The 22465-nt window shown below is 38.5% G+C and overlaps 2 protein-coding genes, 1 long non-coding RNA gene and 1 pseudogene across 17 annotated transcripts; 2 read left to right on the top strand and 2 right to left on the bottom strand.

Moving 5' to 3' along the window:
• Positions 1 to 1361: 1361 nt before the first annotated feature.
• On the bottom strand, positions 1362 to 3404 carry LOC116929194 (prostatic acid phosphatase). Of its 2 annotated transcripts, XM_045178324.1 has the most exons (8): positions 3266 to 3404; positions 3095 to 3193; positions 2757 to 2997; positions 2500 to 2690; positions 2303 to 2426; positions 2007 to 2221; positions 1759 to 1936; positions 1362 to 1689 (listed from the first exon to the last, which is right to left on the bottom strand). In XM_045178324.1, exons 1-8 carry the CDS (start codon positions 3374 to 3376, stop codon positions 1565 to 1567), a joined length of 1284 nt encoding a protein of 427 aa, XP_045034259.1. In that variant the 5' UTR covers positions 3377 to 3404; the 3' UTR covers positions 1362 to 1564. The 2 variants fall into 2 exon arrangements, with proteins under 2 accessions (XP_045034259.1, XP_032792236.2); XM_032936345.2 differs by having other exon boundaries at positions 2007 to 2426.
• Positions 3405 to 3808: 404 nt separating this feature from the next.
• Positions 3809 to 5823, top strand: LOC116929206. 6 transcript variants are annotated; one of them, XR_006650723.1, is made up of 6 exons: positions 3809 to 4468; positions 4532 to 4588; positions 4645 to 4685; positions 4765 to 4965; positions 5270 to 5354; positions 5418 to 5690. XR_006650723.1 is itself a non-coding variant. In XM_032936365.2 (5 exons), the coding sequence occupies exons 1-5, from the start codon at positions 3809 to 3811 to the stop codon at positions 5651 to 5653; spliced, it is 963 nt and encodes a 320-aa protein (XP_032792256.2). In that variant the 3' UTR covers positions 5654 to 5823. The 6 variants fall into 6 exon arrangements, 4 of the variants coding, with proteins under 4 accessions (XP_032792256.2, XP_032792253.2, XP_032792254.2 ...); XR_006650724.1 differs by having other exon boundaries at positions 5215 to 5354; XM_032936365.2 differs by lacking the exon at positions 5270 to 5354 and having other exon boundaries at positions 5650 to 5823.
• Positions 5824 to 7660: 1837 nt separating this feature from the next.
• LOC116929576 lies at positions 7661 to 15201 on the top strand (annotated as a pseudogene).
• Positions 15202 to 15860: 659 nt separating this feature from the next.
• LOC116929189 lies at positions 15861 to 21692 on the bottom strand. 9 transcript variants are annotated; one of them, XR_006650718.1, is made up of 16 exons: positions 21467 to 21692; positions 21123 to 21251; positions 20948 to 21053; positions 20368 to 20875; positions 20171 to 20296; positions 19904 to 20085; positions 18908 to 19172; positions 18003 to 18837; positions 17242 to 17383; positions 17073 to 17191; positions 16870 to 17006; positions 16688 to 16811; positions 16556 to 16627; positions 16404 to 16490; positions 16262 to 16343; positions 15861 to 16167 (listed from the first exon to the last, which is right to left on the bottom strand). It is a non-coding gene; the product is annotated as an uncharacterized LOC116929189 (long non-coding RNA). The 9 variants fall into 9 exon arrangements; XR_006650722.1 differs by lacking the exon at positions 21467 to 21692 and having other exon boundaries at positions 19857 to 20085; positions 21123 to 21373; XR_006650716.1 differs by lacking the exon at positions 21467 to 21692 and having other exon boundaries at positions 21123 to 21370.
• Positions 21693 to 22465: the final 773 nt, after the last annotated feature.

Here is a 22465-nt window from a genome sequence, read left to right as displayed (position 1 = left end):
TCTCTTGATCGTCAACTTTGTAAAATTGCTCATTTTGCGTTCATATCCAACCGTAGACTTGGTCATCTTTCTCAAATATGTTTAATATTTCGACGGCTTTCAGCGACACAGCAGCCATTTACATCGACCAGTGTTTGAACGAGGAAAAACAAAGTGTTTTTCATTGACAACGCACGTTGCATTGTGATTCAATTATGTCTAAATAGAAATTTGGTTGATTGAGGTGAAGCACCGCGTAGGTATTTCAGGAGAAAGGTGATGGTATTTGCTTCTTTTTTCTCTCAGTGTCTTTTATTTAAAAAAAAAAAAACAAAAAAGAATGATCTCTTTCTTTTTCCATAAAAAAATGTCTATAGCCAACGGAACGACTATAAATGCTACGAGGGCGACGAAGACGACGGTTCAAAATAGGACAAGAACCCCTCGTCGCGTCCTCGTCCTTGCCACCTGTGACCGGGTTTCGTTTCGTGCGTTCATTCTGTTCGGCAGCTCAGATAGAAAAAGAGAAAACCAGAAGAATAAGAGAACGTCCTTGCGCGGTCACTGACTCCCTTCGCTCTCTCAAAGAGATTCAACACACACACACACACTATACTGTATATATTACTATGGTAGTAGTTGCTTACGACTGCCGGGTACGCCCCTATACACCCTCTCTTCCGAACGTCATCATCGCAAATTATGTCATTATATTATTAATCATCACTCAAGTTAGTAAAGTTTACTCTTATCCACTTGATATTTGCCCTACGTTGCATTTGTTGATCCTTTGATTGATGATTTGCTCATTCCCAAAATTCAATTTTTCACAGAATTTAAGTTAAGTGTTACGGTACCTGTGTTAATAGTTTCATTCTTTTTAGCAGTCATAGAGCATTACGTAAGAAAATGAAGAATAGTTCGTAGATAAATTTCTGTCTATGGTATGCCCAGCTATCGGGTGAATATACGTAAAACATATGCACATACCACGCAAGTTTTTCTCTTCCAACAGACGAGGAAATTGAGAAAACACGACCAATGCACTCGGGCTACTCCACTTTCTCCCGGATCTGTCTGCCGGCGGGCCCCCAGTTAAAAATAAAAAAAAGGGGCTGTTTCACCTTATTTCTCTCCTCTTTCTCTACCTTTATTCACTATTACTTATTTTTCTTTTTAGAAACATGTTTGTTTTTTTCGGATAGAAAGAGAGAAAAAAAAAAGTTTCAAAAAAACTGCACACGGTGCCAAACGATTTTCAACTGAGCGTGATGTTGACAAGATGTCAACGGGAGCCGGAAGAGAAATCTCATTTCGCCTACATTTGGTTTAAGGGTGGAGTGCGCGCGTCCGCCATTTACAATCATCGAATGACTACGTCATTATTTTGAGAAATTTTGTTTTTCTTTATTGACAACTGAGAGAGGAATACGGTCAGAGGTACAGATGTTTTCGTTTCACTACGCGAAACTCGAAAACAGATCCTTATCGAAATACCCACTGTCACCACGGGAAAGGAAAAACCAAATGAAAAGGTAAAACAAGAAAATATTATCATTCTTTTTATGCGTGTGTGTATGGCACTTTATTCCGCTTGAATGGTACTGTAGGCGTAGCCATTTTCTAGTCTCATTTTGCGGTACCACAGCCCGCTAACCAGCAACAAGGCTACCAGCAACAGGCAGCTTAGTGAAGCCAGAAGGCTAATGACTAGTTTTACATACAACGATACAAGTTTTAGTTTTCAGATCCTAATATTCATTTAATTTGATTTGTTACCTAGCATGGCGTCGAAATTAGAAGCAGGCTTGATCAATTTGCACTCAACTTTAACGTCATCGCTCGTGACGTCCTTGACAAGCTCGAAAAACTTGTCTAATGGACAGAATTGCGTGCAACCAGGCAGTGTAAGGACTTGAGGCTTACGACCGTCATCCGAAACATTTTTGTACAAAATCTACGTGCAACCATGTGCGAGAAAGAAAAATTGAAGTCGATTATTTGGCATATTTAAAACAAGAACCTACCTTGATTGACAAGTCGTTGGGATTGAGTTCATGTAGCTCCACCAGAACCATGGATGCATACGGTGGCTGGATGCCGTTAAAGATCTTGAGGGCGGACAGGAAAGTGGCCACGGTGACGTCATGAGCCGAATACATGAACAACTTCCTGTTGGGAGGGGTCAACTTCGATTGGGCGTAATCTTTTAGGTGTTCCACCAACTCCTTCACCAAAGGACCTGTCGACATAATCAATTTATCTTCAAGAAACCAGGAGGCGAAAAAGAACAAATGGCAGAAGGAACACGGGACGCTTTTACCTCCACGAAGACGCTGCATTTCCAAAGTGAAAGCTTTCATGGCAAAACTGAAATCAGAAAACTCCTTCATTGGATTGGGAAAGAATTTTTTTGCCCATTCAGGTAGCGATTTGTTGAATCGATTCTGAAAAGATGCTTCAGTTTACATTTCAGTTTACATAAACTTCATGGGGTCACCTTTCGGTAATATTACGTACTTCGATAAAGAGCGTGTCGTAAAGATATTCAACGTCGTCAATTTCTGTTATATTTAGGCCACTGTTCTCGGCTAAATAATCCAGCAATTCTTTGTTGCTATCTAGGCGCTGGCGAACCTCTGGCGACGCGTTGAGATCAGCGAGAAGCTCGTCATATCGAGGGCATTTCGACTCCAATACCAGTAGGAGATCTACTTACACCAAAATAAGAAATTGGATAATCTTTCAGTTTCATATCACTAATTTAGTTGACTGACCATCATCTTTGGGAATAGTGTGAACTGGAATAGGTTGCCAGATTAGATCAGGGTTCCAAGTTTGATTGGTCTGATTGGTGGGTGGATATAATCCAGCCAAATGACATTGTGCACTCATCAAGGTCCTGTCAACATCGCTGGACCTGACGTATATTTCATCAGGATCATATGACTCTGAAAGAAAGCCTTCATAGCGTTCCCGGTTCAACTGTCCCAGTTTAAAATGCCTATCTTTGCCTTCCTGAAAGAAAAATGAATAATTTCTTACTAAATTCTCTAAAAGAAGGATTATTACTATGCATATATTTTTAAAGGGAGTTAAGATATAATGCACTCACTTTGGTCAGCTGTCCCCATGATACAGGCCAATTTGTTAAGTTGAGATAGGGGTCCTTAGGATATGGTCGGACTGGAGTCCTATCACCATGACGATATAACTAGCAAGACATTCTAAGTTAAAATGAAATCCAACAAACTTTATTAATCAGTATCAACAAGTTAGTGCCTACCATGTGAACAAGTCTGACAGTATGGTTTGCTTTTCCTAGATACTCATTCTCTAGTGCTGCACTACTACACAGAAATAAGGCGAGACTCAATACTAACGTGGACCAAACCATGTTGTAAAGGTACGACAAATGACACAAAAAATTGCAAGGTAAAATCGGATAAAGAAAGTCAAGGGTAGATGAAGGAATTGCGATTTGGAGCTCCGCCGTTGGGTTTCAGCAGAGGAAAAAACGCCTCACTCTTTCTTAGCCCACGACTCTTGCCAAAGTGAAATCTGCGTAGGTCAAGCGCAGCAGAGGAAGACAAAACCTAGTGCCAATTCGCGCATTAATATTTCCCTAAAATCTGATCTTGATCGCGTTGGATATTATCGATGAGCAAGACGATTTTTGGTAGACGACGGATGTTTGTGTCAATGTCGTTGCTATGGAATCCAGTGGTAACCGGTAGATGGTGTTCAAAGTTTTCCCTCAAATAAAAAGTAAAACCGGTCGTCGCCGGATGTAGGGTGATGTTCGTTTGAAAGGGATCCGTCACCTGAAATGAGTCGGATTCGCGAAGAAAATGATGTTAATGATAATTTGTCAGTAGTAGACTATTGTTCAAAGCAAATGAAACAGAAATCTTTGAGTGAGAAACCATTGAATGGCATTGCTTACAATGCTCATGATATGGCTGGTCCTGCCAAACAATCAAAAACAAAACAAAAATTGTCTGAAGATATGAACGATGAAGAAAAAGAATCTGTTATCCAAGAAGTGCTAGACTATATGTTGGGTCATAGGTCTCCTGCGGCTTCCTCATCAGACTGCCTCTTCTGCAAAGGTGTTGCTCCCTCAAAGGAAAAATTTTCTCCAAGTTGCTCACACAATCAGCCTAGTGTTACTGACTTCCCTGTATACCGATCCTCACCTCCTAAACACCTAAACAGTGCACATTTTTCTAAGAGAAATGTTGCCACAAATATCAAGGATAAGAAAGCAAAGAAAACAAAAATCATAGTTGGAAAGCAACCTGAAGAGCAAAGAGAGTCCCACATCCAAAAATTGCTGGAAGATGGATTTGGTGCTACCACAGCTCTAGCCTCTATTGAGGCAACATATGCATCCAACATCCTTGGAAAGGAGCATTTTCTATTGTCAAAACAACCTGAACAAGTTGGTGACTCTAAACATCAACATACTTGTAAAATGTACACTAAGGTACTCAGTTAATCAAACATTCCTTTCTGATACCACAAAATCAACTCTTATAAATTGTTTTAGCCATTTGGAAAAAAGTGTTCGATGGATAATCACTTGTGTCTTGAATGCCAAGAATTGGTACAGTAGTGATACTTCTTAAATTGATTTTATTTTACATTGTGTTTTATCAACAGAAAGGTGTAAAAAGTATGACCCCCTCTAAACGAAGATATTGGTAAGTTTTGAAACATTTTATAAATGAAATTACGTTTGTCGGAAAAGCAATTAAAATAATCAAATACATCGAATTCCAGGGGCCGAAAAAGATGTACGCAGCCATTGCAAAGCGATAAAACTGATTCCTTTGTCATGCAGCCACATCAAAACAACAAATCTCAGTCATCTAAAACCATTGTCCAAACTTCTTCTAATGGATCTCCCTATTGGCCAAGGGTTCTCATCTCTTCTCATCTTAATGTTCTTTTCTCTCGCATTAACGCAGAGAACGACAACATGTAAGATATTCAAAACTCTGTGCGTGCTTGGCTTTCGTATTTAAATGTCTGTGTTGCTGCTACAATTTTCAAATCTCGAGAATCTTGCAAGGAACTTTGTTACTTAGGTTTCAAAATAAGTGCCTACACCGCCTTTTGTTTTACTTTAATAAAGAAAAATAATTGGTGGCAGTAATCAAAATCAATCTTCAGGTGCATCAAAGTTGTTTCTTTTTGCTTAACAAGTTATTGCTGTCCGTGGTATCTTAGGTTGTTTCGACTTCCAATAATCCCCTAACGTGATGGTTACTATACAATATTTCAGGAATCCTACGCAAGCCTTCGATAATAATTAAGTTGAAACATAGTGGACAGAAAAATGCCAAATACGAAATGCATGCGCCATTCTAGTAATGTTTCTTGATACAAATCAAATTTTTTAATATTTCGATGCAATGTTTTCGTTTAATCAGTGGTATCGACCTAACGCACCATGTGAACGTAAACTGAGAACTAGAACAGTGGGAACTATGACTCGATGGACCAGCTCAAAACCGTGATCGTCGCGAAAGACAACAAAGGGTTGTGTACGCTCACTGGAATAATGCCAGTTATGCTTAGGAGCTCAGCCAACATATTGGCTGTTATTTCAACAGCAAAAATGTTTGGTCAGTCCTTATTATTGTTACCATTCATTATTTACAGGTAAAAAAGGATGATATGGTGAGTGGATAAGCAAAGAAAAAGAAAAAAAAAACGGCGTCCAATATCGAACCCGAAAAAAATAGTGCAACTGGCTTCTTCGGAAGTTATTTTCGTTTGAACACTCCCACCTGGAATATGAAGGCTTTGTGTAATACAAATCTTTTCACACCACAAGCTTGCATATTGCTTTTGGTTATTCCTTTATCGCAAGCCAAAGCTACCTGCAATCACTTCATAATCTTCGTTATTCTTACTTTATATCTAAAACGACAGAAGGGCGAAAATACTACCTTATGGTAAGCTGTGTCCACTTAGTTTGAAGATCATCATACTGCCCTAAAATACTCTTTCTTCTCCCACAACAAGTCAATTCAGTTTAAGTATTTGCTTTAGTTTTTGTTTTTAGAAAAGTAACAACATACTTTATTTTTTATATGGAATTTTCCGAGCAATATTTCGTTTTAGCTATCATGAGGCTTATCGACAAACTTAGCTATAGGAGGGACAAAACTAGAATTATAGGAGAACCCGTCATGAGATGGCGCCACCAGAAATTAGTAACAAACAACCGAGATCAGCAACTATGATTAACTGGTTAATTCATCACCATGGTAGCAAGGTTAACCAGTTAATCCGTTCCCATAGCAACCGGGTTCGTTCACCTCACAAGGTCACGCGCGGAAAGAAGAATAGAAGTTCGAGACGACATCTACGCCAGCGCCAAAATTATTGTTACGCGTAATTATTTCTTTGTCAACGCTGTTTTATGTAAATGGTATAAAAGGGGCTGTAATAGGCCTAAGTAATACACACAATTTTTCCACCGATTTTCCCGCTTTGGTCCATTCATTCCGGTAGTATTGTTTAACTTACCATTGTTTTGTCTTGCTGTTTGCCTGCTGTTTGCTGCTGGTCTGCCTGAACGCCTTTTGCCGCCACTGCTGCCATTCCATTGTCGTGCTGTTCTTCCCGCCATCCGCAACACTCAGCCGCCCAGCCGCCCAGCATCCGGAGGTTATCATGCTATCTGCGATCGAAGATATCAAGACACCAGTAATTTAATATTTACATTCTCATCTTTTCTTGGGTTCTTCAGTTATCGCTGTTTGTGTCGCGGCCATAACCCGCCATCGTCTTCCATTCTTTACGGCCACTCCTTCTCTTTGATACGCTGACACCCTATATATTGTTAAACCAGCGGTAAAAAAAAAACGAAAACAAAGTGCTGTTCTTTTTAAAACTTAGTTTTGGGGTTTTTCTGATTCCAAATGTTTGTTACTCTGATTCCGTCGAAATCGATTAATTGAGTGGAAAACTAATATTTTATTCGGAATTAGCTTTTAATTTTGGTTGTAATAGGTTAAGTCTCATTAAATTCCAAGTAAAAATTCGAACCCGATTATTTGTACACTTAGTCGGGCTTAAAATGTCGGGTTTAATTAATCAAGTAAAACTAGATATCTTATCACTAGATGGCTACACTGTTTAGTGGATCGTGTTCAGTAGAAATTCATGGTTCATCAGATTGTGGGTTCACCACGAAACCTTGCATTTCGACAGTGGCCCCGATGTTGATGGGACATGGACGCGCAACACGTGCAGCCAATCACAAGATGTTTATCTAAAAGACTGATTGGTGACGTGCGTACAACCAATCAGACAGTTGTTTATTTAGTCGCGCAATATGCTTAGCGTGCGTGAGTCAGATGCAAGTGTTCAATTAGGTCAAAGCCGAGACGTCGATGACTTTACGGCTACTATCCGGATTACAATACTTGAGAAAGAGAACATAAAAGAATAAAATTTATAGGAAAGTAAATCAAAGAGTATAATGCGGATATAATAAAATGTGAAAAGGAGTAAATATAAGAGAACAAAGATGTGGTCAAAATTGGTAAATGTATTTGTATAGAGCAAGAGCGAAGCGCGTACCCCCTTGTTTTACGAACGCACCACATGGTTTTAAGATAGCTTTTTCGGCTAGAAGCCATGTTTGTATCGAGATACAAACATGGCCACCAGTCGCAATTTCTCTGTTAAAATAGTAAGGTGCGTTCGTAAAACAGTAGTGGGTACGTGCTTCGCCCTTGCTCTATTGTAGGTAGGGCTCGGCCCCGTGTCCAATGGGTAGGTATTTGGGCGAATGGGTAGGTCTTCTCGGCAAAAAAATTGGATCCGGTGGGTAACGGTTCCTAAGACTTTGTGCCCACTACCTACCCGGGTACCATGTGGGTAACACAATTTCGAAAACCGTTTCCATTAACCGGGTTCAAAACCCGGTTATCCCCGATTTCCTACCCAATTAACCGAGTTTTTCCCTGAAATCAAGTGACGCTCTTTGAATTTCCCGCCACAAAAATTTTTTTTTGCTACCCTCCCTTTTAATTTAACTTGGGGCTTTGCAAGCCGCCATTTTCCAAGATGGCGGTGGGTATACCCGGTTTGCCCATCAAATCCGCCCAGCCTACCCACTTTGGCAAATAGACTACCCGGATCGCTCATGGGCGACTTTTTTTGGTGACGAACCGCGGGTGAACCGGGTTTTCGAGAACCGGGGCCGAGCCCTAATTGTAGGTCTTCATTACATATTATTCCCTACCTTGACCTGTTTGGCCCCTCCCATGACCTCCCCTGCCCTCTCTGCATTAGTATAAAAGCGCCCCCCTGCAGTTTTGGCGCCAGTGGCCAGTCCAGTACGCCAGTTGCCGTTGGAGAGTCGTTAGAGTCGGATTTACAGCCAGCGTGACCTTTCTTTTATGCAATTAGTGTTGCGTTTGTGTTACGGCAATACAAATTTACACTTTTGTACGTTGTTTTTCGTTGTGCTTCTTAACACCTGTAAAGAAATCATCTGCCAAAATGAATAATGTTGAAGCAACACCCTTACCAACAAAAACTGTGACAGAGAAGAGGAAAAAAGGACAAAAGATACGTAATGAGAAGACTCCTCTTGAAACGAAAAAAGCAATTATGAGACAAAAGGTATTTCTAATTTAATAAACATAGAAGGTTAAGCCTATCTAAACGAGCTCTTTGAACTTAGTTTGCCAAAGGAGAAGTGGAATGGTCTAAGCTATGTTTGATTTAATTTACTACAATCCAGATGATGGAGAGAGACTGTAAGATTAGACATTTGGTGGAATGGTCTTCAATGTAGTGTGTTAATGCTTTTATTATTAGATCAAACGCGACAGAAAAATTGCAAATGCGACTTAAGCCGTACGAGGTTGAAGCACTTTCACTAGAAAACCAAGCTGAGAGAGAAGAAAGCACTGGCAATGCTATTTTAGATGAGAGATTAGCTGAGGAAGAAGAAATGAGTCAAAACGAGAATAATCCACAGACTGAAATAAACTATGAAGACAAACAACCGGATGAGGCAGATGAGGATAAACAGATAGGGGATGTGGAGAAGGTAGAGGAAGAAGAAGAGGAAGATGCCATGCCTGTTCCACAAGTTTGCTTATGGTGAAATTATATTGGACGAGTGAAGCTTGGTAAAAAAATAGCTTTCTTACATAAAAAAAGACAAAAATATCTCTATACCCTTTTTTTCCAGATAATTGACACCAGCGAAACTAAACAAAACAAGAATCAGCTGGTGAGTGCCCCCATCTTAATTGAAAATTCTTCGACATCTGTGAATTATGGTTTGTGGCGCAAGAGACCCCGTGCTGGTCGTTGGAGTGTGAAAGGTAGTTTTATTCACATGTGTCGAAGTCTTCCGTAAACTGAACTTACATTTATATTCCCCATTTTTTATTATTTTACTTTCGACAGAAACGTATGTTGGGCACAAATTTTTCATTGATGGTGAAGCTCTTTCCTGGCATTGATCGTATTGATCTGAAGAGGAAGTTCAAGTCTGAAGAAAAAACGAATCCTTCTTTAGTCGATAAAATTATCGCCACCCAGATACCGTTTGATATTTCCCAATTTATTGATGTAGAATGTAAGCACGAATATCCTTTTGCCTTCTTTCAGTGGTACATTGCTGCCCAGGTGTCAGTAAGATTCAAAACAGTTGCAAATACGATAGATGGCCATATCAGACGAACTAAAACGATATTGATGGAGATAGTGAGAAACGCTACGATATGGTGAAAATCGATCAGTCAAATTGCAACGTTTAGTACTGGCAGCTAGTTTCTCCTTCCGTTAAATAAATTCATTCACTATACTTATTTTCCAGTAGATGAAGATTCGAGTGGCAATGAAAGTACAAGCAAAGAACCATCGAAGAAAAAAACTGCTGGCAAAGCTTCCACCGCGCGCAAATTATCTCAGACGACAAGAAAAGATCCCAAGATGAAGAGGAAAGAGATACTCTGAAAAATTCACATACCCAAGAACCAGTAAACGACGATGAATGTCACTCAGATGAAGTGTTAGGCAAACCTCTAGAATCTCCTACTAAAAAAATACCAAGCAAAAATTCCGAAGAAGAAGTGGAACCCCATTCGAAAAAAGGAAAGAAATTGCGAGTTGCCGAATCTGAATCACCCGTAGAAAGTAGGAAACCTGCAGGGTTTCGTATCGGAAAATTAAAAGGAACGAAAACTGCCTCGCGATGTGATTCCGATGGCGATTGTCCGACAAGTACGATACGATCACCATACAGCCAACTGGCCCAGAGAAGAATGCTCATCTCACTTCACACAATAACCCTCTTGACAACATACTGAATTCTCCCCTAGGACAAATCGGTTTAGAGCAAGGTGGACTAACTGTCGTTGAAAATCCTGGATCGTCTAACCAGACGCCTTCTTTTCTAGTCCCACCTGCGTTGGCTGAAGGCCTGAAGCTAATCCAGCCTTTGCTCAAGCCGAACCTGGTAGCTTAGTTTTGGTGTCGGAACCTAACCCCGGAGATCTAAATAATCAACTAGTTCATGTCTACCGTATTTGGGTACCCGTTGAGCAAGTACCATTGTAACTGACTAAACCGGTTAGCTTCGCTTTTTTGTATTTATGTATGTTTGTTCTTTGTTGCCACCTGAAGTTTTTTTTTCTTTCTACTATGAATTATAAGGCCGTTATGGAAGGTAACAACGTATATTTATATACATGTTTGTTAATTTAAAATGTTCAGTAGGTACATTCCACGGAAAAGTAAGAAAGAAGCGGTTGAATCAGTTGCAATGTGGCAAATTCTTCCCCACGATCGGACTTCTAGTGCTGTTTCCTGGAGGCGCATTCAGCAGGAGGCAATCAGTGGCAGTTACGAATCGACAATTCTTTATTTTCAATGCTTTTAATTCCCAAGTAATCAGCTCACAAGAATGGAGTTATCAAATTAGAATACTCATAGTTTATTATAAATGTTTTCCAGAGCCGCTTTCAGTTTTACGCATCAGATACATCTGGTCACTTTCATCCTGTTTTTGCTGCATCGGAAGACAATTTTGAATGGCCAACCTCTAGCAACTCTTTCTCGCCTAGACGGATCAAGTTCTGCCCACCTTTAGGTGGCCATTACAAAGTTTGCCATTCAAATTAGTTAGAAGACTTTCGCGAAGAGTCGAAGAATCGATCCTTTGGAAATGTGCCTCATTGATGTCAATGCCCTGATTTCAAAACGTAGTAACGAGCACTATGGCCCGCGTTGAAGAACTAAAGAACAACATGGTTCATTTTAAAGACAATGTAACCGCCTACGGCACTGTCGTTATCGCACAAATGAATTTCTATCAATCCCCTGTGATTGACACAATTAAGATAATTTTATAAAATCCGCATTTGTCCACGATTTAATTGTTAGCGATCTGTTTAGGTACAACTTAAGCGAAGGATTTGTAAGACCAAAAGAAATTGAAAGCGCGCTGAAGAAATAGTAGACATCGCAGCAAAAAATCTCTCCCAAGAAATACCAAATCTTTTGTACTCCACAAGCTCCACCACTTTTACGGTGAGTAACTATTCATTTAACTAGTCGAAGAAACGAATATAACGGCGTCATGTTTTTAGTGTTGTCTACGTCTCAATGGTGCATTATTAACGGTCGGGATTACGATGAATTTTCCCGTCAAGCATGGCGCTACTCTTCACCAGAACATACTGTTTCTCATCATGTGTGGGTCGGAGATCTTAAAGCTGAAAATGTTTCGGTTGGTTCACTATTGGAGGATCACTGCCCTCGCGTTGGCTACTGAAATCCGGAGAGAAAATCAATGGAGGTGCTGATTTGGTTAGTTTGGATGTCCGAGGTAATATCGACGTTGGTAATAACTCCATCAACGGTGTAGCTGTGGAGGATACATTGCGAAAGAATGGCTCACATCTCGTCATTCAAGGGACGAAATCATTTTCCGCTATCGAAGTTAAAAACAATGTTACAACTAACACCGTCAATTAGGTTCGCTAACATTACATTTGAATTTCATTTTCTTTGTTTCAACTAACGATCGTGAACGTGTTGCCACGTGATTTTAGGGCATGGTCGGAGAAATTGATTCTACATAAAAGCGAGAAAGAGCAGAATTTCACTGGATCGGTGCAGATCGTCGGGGATGGTCGGTTCTGTACTGGTAGTGGAAAGCTTCCGCAATGACTGGATTAACGGAATAAACGTATCCGTGTTCCCCGGAGTACTCGTTGACAAGAATGCCCACCAGATCGAAATTGTAAGCTGCACATTTTGTTTAAAAAAGCGAAAATGGATATTCCTAAAGAAGGTACTTAAATTAAAACAGATGTTCAGGTGGAAAATGTATAAAAGTATCTGTTTTGAAATAGTTAATGGCACCATGATTTAATACTTAATGAATGACAGATCCCTTCAGTCTTGGTGTTGTGAACACACAATGACCCGGAGTTGTTTACCTTTCGTGCACCTTCTGTGTCGGCTTCAATTCACCCAAGTAATCTATAATCACTTTGTGTCTTCACTAAAGGAAAGAATTCCAGAAGCTGCTTGCTTCATTTGAATCCAGTTGACAGTCACATTTACCAGCTGTTCCTATTTTAATGGGTGGCTACTGTTTAGTATGAGTAACATTTACCTTCATCTGATTTAAGTGGAAGAAATATTAAGGGAAAAATGACTCTTTGGAAAAAAGATGTACCAATCCCTTCTATCCAACAAAACAACAAAAGGAGAGCTTATAGTGGTATGTTAGGCAATAAATATTGCAGAGTATAATGGGAAGACTTTTACCCTCTGCTTTTTCTCACAGGTGCTGTAATAGTATGTTTGCAGAATTGTGAAATCGCTTCTCTAAAGAATGTACTCATCATTGGAAAATGAGCACAGAAAAAACGGTCGGTCGCAATCCTAGACCTCAAATGTACAGATTTCCCTGTTGTACGAGCGGGTCATGAAGGAAATGGAAAATATTCGTTGTATTACATGGCAAGAAGAATACATCCTCGACGTCACTTCTGTGCTGCAGAAAAATCAGCAAATCTAAATCCTGATTTTCTGCCGTTCCAATGCGTCTCCGTCACTCCAATGCTTTCGACAACAGGACCACAGCAGCATTCTTCAATCTGACTACTCCTGATTGTCTTGAAGATGTATTGCTATTGCTCGTCATGCCCGGTTTGAAATTTCACAGGACTGCGTTGTAAATTGGTTTCAACTTTACAAAGGTATAACAAAAATAGCATTTTTATTTTTTAAATATAGAATTATGTTGCCTCCCTGCTTCATTGGACAGCAGATTTAGATCACATGTCTACTGTGAAAGCCATCATGTGTCTGTTACCGAAAATGGCTCTCTCCATTGGCGACATCAGAACTCCTCAGTGTGTCATTCTGATGCACAGCTCCTGAAATGAATTGATCGTTCTGAACCATCTCAGGCCATAGCTGAAGTTATAGGTCTGTCGGTTTTTTCTGCCTGTAAACCCATGGTTACAACTAATTGAAATGCAATTTATTGTGGTGTTTGCAACGGTGTTGGGAAAGTGATTGCTTTTTGGTTAGTTTCTTCGCCGTCAGATGCATCAATCGGAATGGTGTTCACTTCCTCGACGTCATTGCTCACGTAATTTAATAACATTGTTCTTTGAAAAACGTTATACTAATCTTCAATTTTTAATAGAAAACTTTGTGGTGCATTGTTCTTATCTCGAAGTTGTATCAACTCGCTAAGGCAAATCGGAAGAGGGTACTATATTTTCCTTGACATAAAGAACTTTAATGCATTAGCAAGTCATCCGCCTCCAAACAGATCAAACGAACGAGATATCGTGCCTCGTCCGGTGACTTGACGTTTGGTTTATCAAAGTAATTTACATTTCATTTTAATTTGACTCTGAAATACTTTACAGTATGGCTGGCCGATGCTTAACCATTGAGCCGTAAGTCCCATTAAATAGTTCAATGTATCGCTTTGTCATTTAGGTTAAAGTACATAGTTTATACGTTAACTTAGAATTATATTGTTAAATGGAATTTTCCAAGGAAAATGCATGAATTATTGTTCACTTTGCAGACTGTATGAGCTGCCATTTAATAAGCTAAATTACATGGTTTCCGCGGGAAGTCCATTTTGGACAGTCCAAGTCCACAGTTTAGTAACACCCGCTGATTAACTATTTCTTTTTTCTCAAGCAGACGAACTGTTTGATCATTTTTGTCATTGTCACTTACATCGCCATCTAGCGGAAATTCTGTTAGGAAAATATGCCTGACTTTTACTTTTTGGCTCAGTTACGTGAAATATTGCTGTAAAATTACATGATTTGTATTCGAAATTCAACGACAAAGTCGAAAATTTAGTTCAACATGGCTTGGAAGAAACAGTATGAGTTTTTTTTTTTTTTTAAAGAAAGTCTGGCTTGCTTAGCGTATGAAAAAGTGGGAGGGTTTCAAGTATGGTTTTAGCGGGTGGCGCCTTGACCACTCCTGTATATTTTCAAGACATCTAGGGGAGAAATAACTAACTCCGTAGAATTTTTTATGGATATGTCAGCTGTCATGTCAGCTGTTCTGTTTCGCATGGCATCGGATTGAGGTTGGATGCTTAAACTAATGTCTCTCTTCTTGAAATCTTCTTGAAATTTAACCACCGGTTCCGTGTGTTTGAGCTGAGTCTTGTGAATTCCATCAATGCAGAGTTGTTCAAGGTATTATGGCAAAAATTCATGTCAAAGAAACATCGTACCGAATATATTTATAATTTTTAAAGGAGGAAGCATGGCTTGGCTTTGCTACCACGTTTTTCATCTCCTTTATTCCATTACACCTAATTTGTTCCAAAGGTGATACGTAAGAAAAGTAGTTTTTTAAAATATATTTCCCTATCCAAATCTCTTGAATTCTTGGAGGTGTCATCAGGTAATGTTAGAATTTATCGTTAATAGTTTTAGTTTTTGAAATTGTGTTTTCAGGTCTTTGGGATGTACTTGATGTACTGTGGTGGCTGCAGAATCATTCACTGACTTGGTTCGATCCAGGACTTGGTTCTTTTTAAGGTGGTTTACAGTTTTAATTTTCAGAGATCCTGGAGGTATCTGATGTGTTGCTTTGGCGTTGGAGTTACTCGGTGACAGAAGGGAATGCCAACAATGCTATGTTGTCAGTGTAAATAAAACATATCCAGTAACATTCTTGTGTTTTTTTATTTTTTTATTATTACCTCATTCAATAGAAATAAAGGAGTTAAATAAGGTAATGGTTAATTCCTTTTGTGATGCTATCATGTGAAGTTATTTTGTATAAGTCTTTTTTCACCCACTTTTTTTGACAAGTGATTGTATTCGATAGTTGTATAGAACAAAAAAAAATTTATTCACTGATGTTTCACTGATGATGAAATCTATTGAAATAAGTACTCTTGAGATGGCTGGACTTGAAGTGAAATAGGTTAGAAAAACAAATAATCTAAGTTCATCTTTAATTTGGATTAAGTTAACTAAGATGAAATAAAATAAGCACAAAAGAAATTAAAATTTAAATTCTTTTTATTGTCCCACCTCCTCCCAACAATTCCACCACTATTTTACACAACAAAATAAGTATACATACAAATAGTTACACAAACATGCAAACACTTAAATAAGTTAACCCGTTGGCTGCCAGGCCACGCAACCCGTAGGTTGCTTAAACTACAGTGACTACGCATCGCGTCATAAGGATCGCGAACAAGGTGGGTCTTGTCCGAAGACAAGTCCGGGCTGACACGGTGACGGAATCCGTTACAGGGAATGCACACCCTCAGGAATCCGCCACCGCATCGAAAAAGAGCAGTCCCTACTGGTGCATTGCCTAAGGCGCCTTGCGGCGAAGGCCATTGCGGCCGGTCCCTACAAGCTAAAAAAAAAATGGGACGCAAACGGGGTGGCAGCCAACGGGTTAACTTAAACATTAAAATGCAAAATAAAACAATACCAGGGCGACGATCCACGGTGAACTCTACGTGAAAAGCGAAGGCGAAGCCGGCAACGAGGTGATGGCGTAGAAAAAGACGGCCAAGACGACGACGAGACGGAGATGAAGGCGAACCCGTCAACGAAGACAGCGATGAGGTGAAGGCGTAGACAACCACGACAGGAAGACGAAAAAAATGTAGTTCTAAATAGATTAAATGAGGCAAAAAAAGAAGTAAGCGATTTTATGCGGAAAATGGCATTTGTCTGACAATACGATGAAAGACATATTAACTTACGCGTGTGGTCCACTGGGGGGCGAAACTAGCGAAATTGTCGTAACAGCAGTGTTGTACCAAAGGAAGATGAATATTTGCAGTTCTATCACAGAATTTTATGTCACAACACAACAATGCTCAATAACGTGGAAACTTAAAATACCAAAAAATGGAGATGGTGTTAACGCCTATCCATGTTAGCTGGCTAAGTAACGGTGAGAAGAACAGCAGGATTAACAATGACAAGTTTCTGTTTATACAACACAGATTTATATGTAAAAATGAGAAATCCAATAGTCAACCAAATGAAAATACCATGGTAATCCAATGAAGATGAACCTTATTTCATGTTGGCTTTCGGCAGATTAAGAAGAGAGGAAGAGAAACCTGTTTAGCAAAAATTGTTACAGATGGGTGTAGTAGAAGATAAGTAATGTTCTGAAATACCACAATGAAGAGCTGAAGTGTATGGATGATGGTTGGCTAATCAGCGAAGCTTGGAAATCTAGATATCTGGGATGCAGAGGGCTGTTGGCTGGCAATATAAAATAGATGAAGACTCTGTCATTGACTAACAAGAGAACACATCACTAAGCTTAAACAAAAGGCTTGAGGTCCATTAACAGTACTTGAACTGGATGGTGATCTTCCTGTAAGGAATACTGGCCTTCTTAAAGTGTCAGGATTCCTTGTTTTACATTGATAGCAGGAATGCAGGCTGCTGGCATACCTGACAAGGTGAAACACCACCACATTCAAAAACAATCTATTTCAAGGGTTTCGCTTTCAATACATACCCAACGATAGCAATATTGAATAGATAACAACATACCGTAAATTTTTTGACGAAATATCCTTTGAAAAACTAAACAGGTAACGTAACAAACACCTATTACATATCACTCGCAATCTTCATTTTAGACGCACTTCAACGCCATCTAGAGTTTACACCTAAAACTCAAAATTATATTTTACTTTGAATGTGGAAATAAGTCCAATACTTGCTTTTAAGTGCTTGAATTTTGCTAATCTCTGATAACTGAACTCCAATTTTAGGCATAGGATCCTAGGAAATCAGCTACTAGTTGCAGCACGAAACATTTGTAGGTAAAACTGTCGTAGCTTGTAGGAAAGCCTGTCTTCCTGCATTCATGTTGAAAGCAAGAAAAACACGGAATATTAACTACCACACCCTAATGCATGCGAGAAAATTATTAGAAATTGTTAGAACAATATAGTTCATTTTTTACTTTTTGCAAATTCTCACAAAAAATTTCCAGAAGTAATGGAAGTAACCCACATCTCCAGAAATAGTAATCCTATAACAAAACGAGTAGCATTTTCGTGATCCTTATCAAATTTGCAGTTGGAATGACGTGTTTTTAGCAAAAAGTCAGATTTGACCAAAATCGCGATTTTTCATGAAATTTTTTCGGGTATTTTGAGCAGAACACATGGAGTCGACCCCAAATTTAACGCGGATCATGAACATGCGAATCGTTTTTTCTGACAGACAAACAAATAAGGAGTTATTTGTCAATTTAAAACCGGAAGTAAAACTGGAAGTTGAAATTCCAGAAATCTAAAAAGTGAGCTTTGTTCTCCTTTAAATGGTTAACAAGATTTTGATAGTTGTAAAAGTAAACTATTGTTAATAAAAGATCTGCGGTGTTTTTAAAGTTCTAAAAGTACAATTTCAGTTCTGACACCTAAATAGACTTGAATTGAAAAATTATACATTGAAAACGATTAAGCTCCTTACTTATTTAGTGAAAACCTGCAACCGAAATATAGAGCACTTGTCAAAACAATGTTTCGGGTTCTAGTAGTATCTAGCTGGATGCAGCCAGACTGCGTATGGTTGCTCACGATCAATATGGTTCGTCTGCTCACGAATTGTCACGCATGCGTGGATGAAAATGCCACGAGGGATTACAATTTTATACTTTTATAACCATCCACTGATCCATCTTTTGGTATTCTTCATGGTTAATTAACAAGTATAATCAATAAATCCCCATGAAAAGTGAAGATCACCTCGGGGTTTTAAGAACAAAGATTGAGTGCCACTGCTTGTTCATAGCACAGATTCATTGGGCAAAGCAAACGAAAGAGTCCATTCTTAAAACCGCCATGTAACGCTTCTCTTTGTAGTACCTTTTCCGCTTACCAAAGACGTCAGAGCTGTTCTTCACTTTTAGAATCCTACGTACCCTTTCCTACAGTCATACTTAACGGTACCATTCTGAATAGATCTTAACAATTTGTGAACATATACCACATTTTCTGAATGTTCAATTTCAAGAAATGGCATAACGCCTCGAATGGTCTTCCGCTTGTTTTTGGGCGACATCCAAACGTTCCCAAAAGAATTATATTAACAATTGGGCGAAAAACGGTAGTTTTACTATTCATAATATTTCCCATCTAAATCTGGTCAATGATACAACTCTGTATCCGTGTTCTAGAAGAGTGCGGAAATCATTTGCCTTAACAACGTTCGTAAATCTAATCATTCCCACTACGTTGTCGCGGGTGGTTTCGCCGTCAGGCCATGGGAATTCTTGGAACAGTTAAGACGGCTTCAATCACCTTGTCTACAACGTAATAAGCGGTATCCATGTTTACAGCAAGATCAGTTTTAAAAATGTACCACTTTTTACGTACCTCTTGGGACAAATGGGTTTAAGGAATTGCAGGAAGTCCAGTCATCAAATTCTGTGAAAAGAATTGTCAAACAAACGATCGCTAGCATGATGGAATGCGTTGACTTGAATCGCGATCAAAGTGAAGAAGGATCAAGACGATTGGGATCTGGTCTAGCTTCTTATAAAAACCCAAATCCCATAGAAATTCTAATCCAATGGAAGACCTCAAGTAAAGGTTGCAGGGTCGTATACTGGAGGATCCGCTGCGTTAACTTAGTTGGGACCTATTCAAAAGTAATGTAAAATTCACATTTGACTCAACCATTTCAGTAACTTGACCCTGAACATGTGTACACTTCCATGTTTTCAAAAGTTAAGTGTAACAATAACATTAAGCAAAAAAGCTAACTAAAAAAGTGTCTTGATTTGTTGTGCTATCATTAATATATAAATTTTTTAATTCATTTGTTTTGAAAAATTTGTGACGGAAACAAATGTATAGTCCTCCTAGACTGACTAAACCATTTCTTGAACGGTTATTAGATGTTTATTTGATTAGGGGTCTTGTTAGTTTTTCCTTCCATCATTAATTTGTCAAACAAGAAGTAAGGTATTTCCAAAATAAATAAAAAATAAATATAACAAATTAACTGTGTAAGAAAAACATCTGTTAAGAGTTTTTAAAAATGGTTTTGTCAGTTCCTACGATTATACCTTTTCATCATCTTATGAAATAATTCTGAACAAATAAATGCATTAACGCTGATTGAATTTACCTCATTAAAGTAACTTACGAAATAAAAACTACCAGCGGAAAGACTACACGAAGTTGTACGAGATAACACGGTCAGAAAAGGATCGGGGGGTGGGGTAGTGGTATTTCGAATTTAATAATAATAGTAAATCGTAAAATAGATGAACGTGACACAAGTCATTTTGCGATACAGGTTAACATAGTACTCCAATACCTTGGTAGTGTATGTCGGTAAGATATATATATTTTAATATGATAAACCTGCGCTTCCCTATAGGGGTTTGTAGCCAATTAGTATTCTGAAGCTTTAGCGTAGTAGCTGGGAGCGGTACAGGTGTTGCATTCAGGCGCTTTTTGGTGTAGTATTTGGTAGATACAAATGCAATTTATTCCAAAATATTCCAACTGCAAGCAATATGGTGTAGAACACAGTGGTATTCAACCTGAAAAAGATTCCCAAAACATTTTAATTTCAGACAACACATGTTATAAATAATAAGAAAGCCAAGTGACCAGTGGTCAACTCACACAATGGTTTCTTAAGAGCCTTTTCACATTTCATTTTTATTTTTACAAATTTGTGGCCAAATTTTTTATGTTAACAGGTTAATGCTACCTCTTTCACCTGTTTTGCATCCAATCCCATTACTTGTTCTGCCAATAAATGATATGTAAATAATAATTAATTAGTTAACTGCTAATAAGTAATAAACAATAAATTATACCAAGTAAACACACATCCCTATTTAACTCTTCTGGTAGAACGAGCTATAAATGTTTCAGTAATTTTTCTCAGATATCTATGTTGTCATGATAACCATTTGATGTTGAGATTCCATTCCCAATTGTATTTGATTGTAACAATTGTAATGCTACAGATTACTTCCATAATTCTTTTACAGGAAGTATTCTCACCTGATGACTCATTGTCATAACCATCCTTGCCAGTGGATTTGTACAAACCATTCTAGTTGTTTGTTTACCAAGATTTGTCTAATTTGTTACAATAGAGCAAAGTTCTACTTAAGCTACATGAAAACTTAAATATATTTACTAATAACCAGCTTCAGTAATGCCAAGTAATACAACAAACTACAACCACAGACTAACAATTGTGCCAACCTAGGCATCAGCCTATATCTCCTTAATGATAAAATTGAATGTCCTTCCAATTTTCACAAAATGTATGGTACTGTTTTCCAGTACACAGCTGTGACAAAATACAATCACAACCTTAACAGAAGACATAATGTCAAAAATAAATAAATGTTATGTGATATGTAAATATGACAGAGACCAACTTACCACCAACTGGGGTTTAACCTTATTCTCTCTAGAAAAGTAATCTGTTAGCATGAGGTTTGGAACGGAAATCTCGTAGGAACTCAACCCATTTGTGCATAGCCATCGCCTACGGAACGCCATTTGACCAAATTTGTTATAACAAAATGTGACATTACGACAGGACGGATTGCCTTACCTATAACTATATTTTCCAAGACGCTTACCAACGTGGCTTCGCTGTTGTGCAATTCTATAACGCCATTCGCATATGTTATCGCTTCTAATGTGCGTCGCCATTGACTGTTGACTGGCCATCGAAATCGGTCTAACAATCGATCGACGAATTCAATATTTAGTAGACTCCTCCTTCTTTGAAGGCGAGGACCGAGAAGTATAGAGGTTTTTCCATTTGGTTCGTGTAAGTAGAGGGAAAAAGTCGTGCGGCTAGTCGACTTTTTCCCTCTACTTACACGAACCAAATGGAAAAACCTCTATACTGTCAAGGCGTACTTAATGCTTAAGGCCTGTAAACTCAAATACCTCCTATGGCGGGTAGGCGTTCCCTAATAAGAGCCAAAAACAAGGGTTACCAGTTACGACGACACTATCTGGCGCTCGCAATTATAGCCTCGTTGAAAAATACCCCCAAAAAACTTTAACACTTGTTATAGTTACATAAACACATGAATAAAGATAAAACAAAAGGAAATCAAATTTTTGAAATGAAAAGTGTGCTAGTTTGACAGCAATATGGCAATTGAGTTGTTAAAAAGAAAAAAGGAGTATGTTAAAAATATATAAGTTTTATTATCATGTTCATGAAAAATGTTCTTCTTGTTCTTGTAGTTAATTGAATTAATCACTTTGGAAAAAAAATCTATAAATGGATTAAACATTTTCACTTAGAGATAAAATTAAAAATTTATAAAATTTTACTCACATTGACAACATGACATAATCAGAGTAATAGAATACTGGTGTAGACACGCTTATGGCGGGCCCTCCCATTGCCTTTTTGGCCTGAAAGTCTTTCTGTCCCATAACGAAAGCGCCACAGCGGCTGTGTTGTGAACTTGTGATGTATTACGTTTTCACTATGTTTTCGCTCATTTTCGTCGTCTGTACTTCAGAAAGTAAACAAAAAGTGGCTTAATTAATTAGTGTGAAAAAAGTAAGAGCATGAAGAGATTTCTTAACAACCCTTAAAACTCAATTCATAGGTGGCGTTACGGTTATGGGACACTTAAATCGATATCTTGCCTCATTTTCTCACAATCGATACGCGAAATTGGCAACAACTTTTGGGAAAAAATCCGAGAGAGGGAGTTAACATGGCCGTGGCTACACCAGTATTCTATTACTCTGACATAATATTGACTTAAACCGACATACTCTTATCTACAAATCTCTAGACGGAGCCCTTAACCACCATCCCAATACCGTTGGAAATTTGATTGAAATGGTGAAATCTTATCATGAAAGTATTACTTAGTGGACGCAAATCTTTTTCAAAGAGGTGATTTTCTACACTTACTGAAA

Source organism: Daphnia magna, linkage group LG8, assembly GCF_020631705.1.
Source record: "Daphnia magna isolate NIES linkage group LG8, ASM2063170v1.1, whole genome shotgun sequence".
In the NCBI taxonomy this organism is placed as follows: domain Eukaryota; kingdom Metazoa; phylum Arthropoda; class Branchiopoda; order Diplostraca; family Daphniidae; genus Daphnia; species Daphnia magna.
This window is presented reverse-complemented; position numbering and strand designations above follow the sequence as displayed.

Excerpts from the sequence above, each read along its gene's own strand:
- LOC116929194 (XM_032936345.2), bottom strand. The coding sequence starts at position 3,376 with ATGGTTTGGTCCACGTTAGTATTGAGTCTCGCCTTATTTCTGTGTAGT. Across the intron at positions 3,194-3,265 it reads CTGTCAGACTTGTTCACATG|TTATATCGTCATGGTGATAG; the intron begins GTAGGCACTAAC and ends ATGTCTTGCTAG. Across the intron at positions 2,427-2,499 it reads ACGACACGCTCTTTATCGAA|AATCGATTCAACAAATCGCT; the intron begins GTACGTAATATT and ends GCATCTTTTCAG.
- LOC116929206 (XM_032936362.2), top strand. The coding sequence starts at position 3,809 with ATGAGTCGGATTCGCGAAGAAAATGATGTTAATGATAATTTGTCAGTA. Across the intron at positions 4,469-4,531 it reads CTTGTAAAATGTACACTAAG|CCATTTGGAAAAAAGTGTTC; the intron begins GTACTCAGTTAA and ends AAATTGTTTTAG. Across the intron at positions 4,966-5,417 it reads AACGCAGAGAACGACAACAT|TGGTATCGACCTAACGCACC; the intron begins GTAAGATATTCA and ends TCGTTTAATCAG.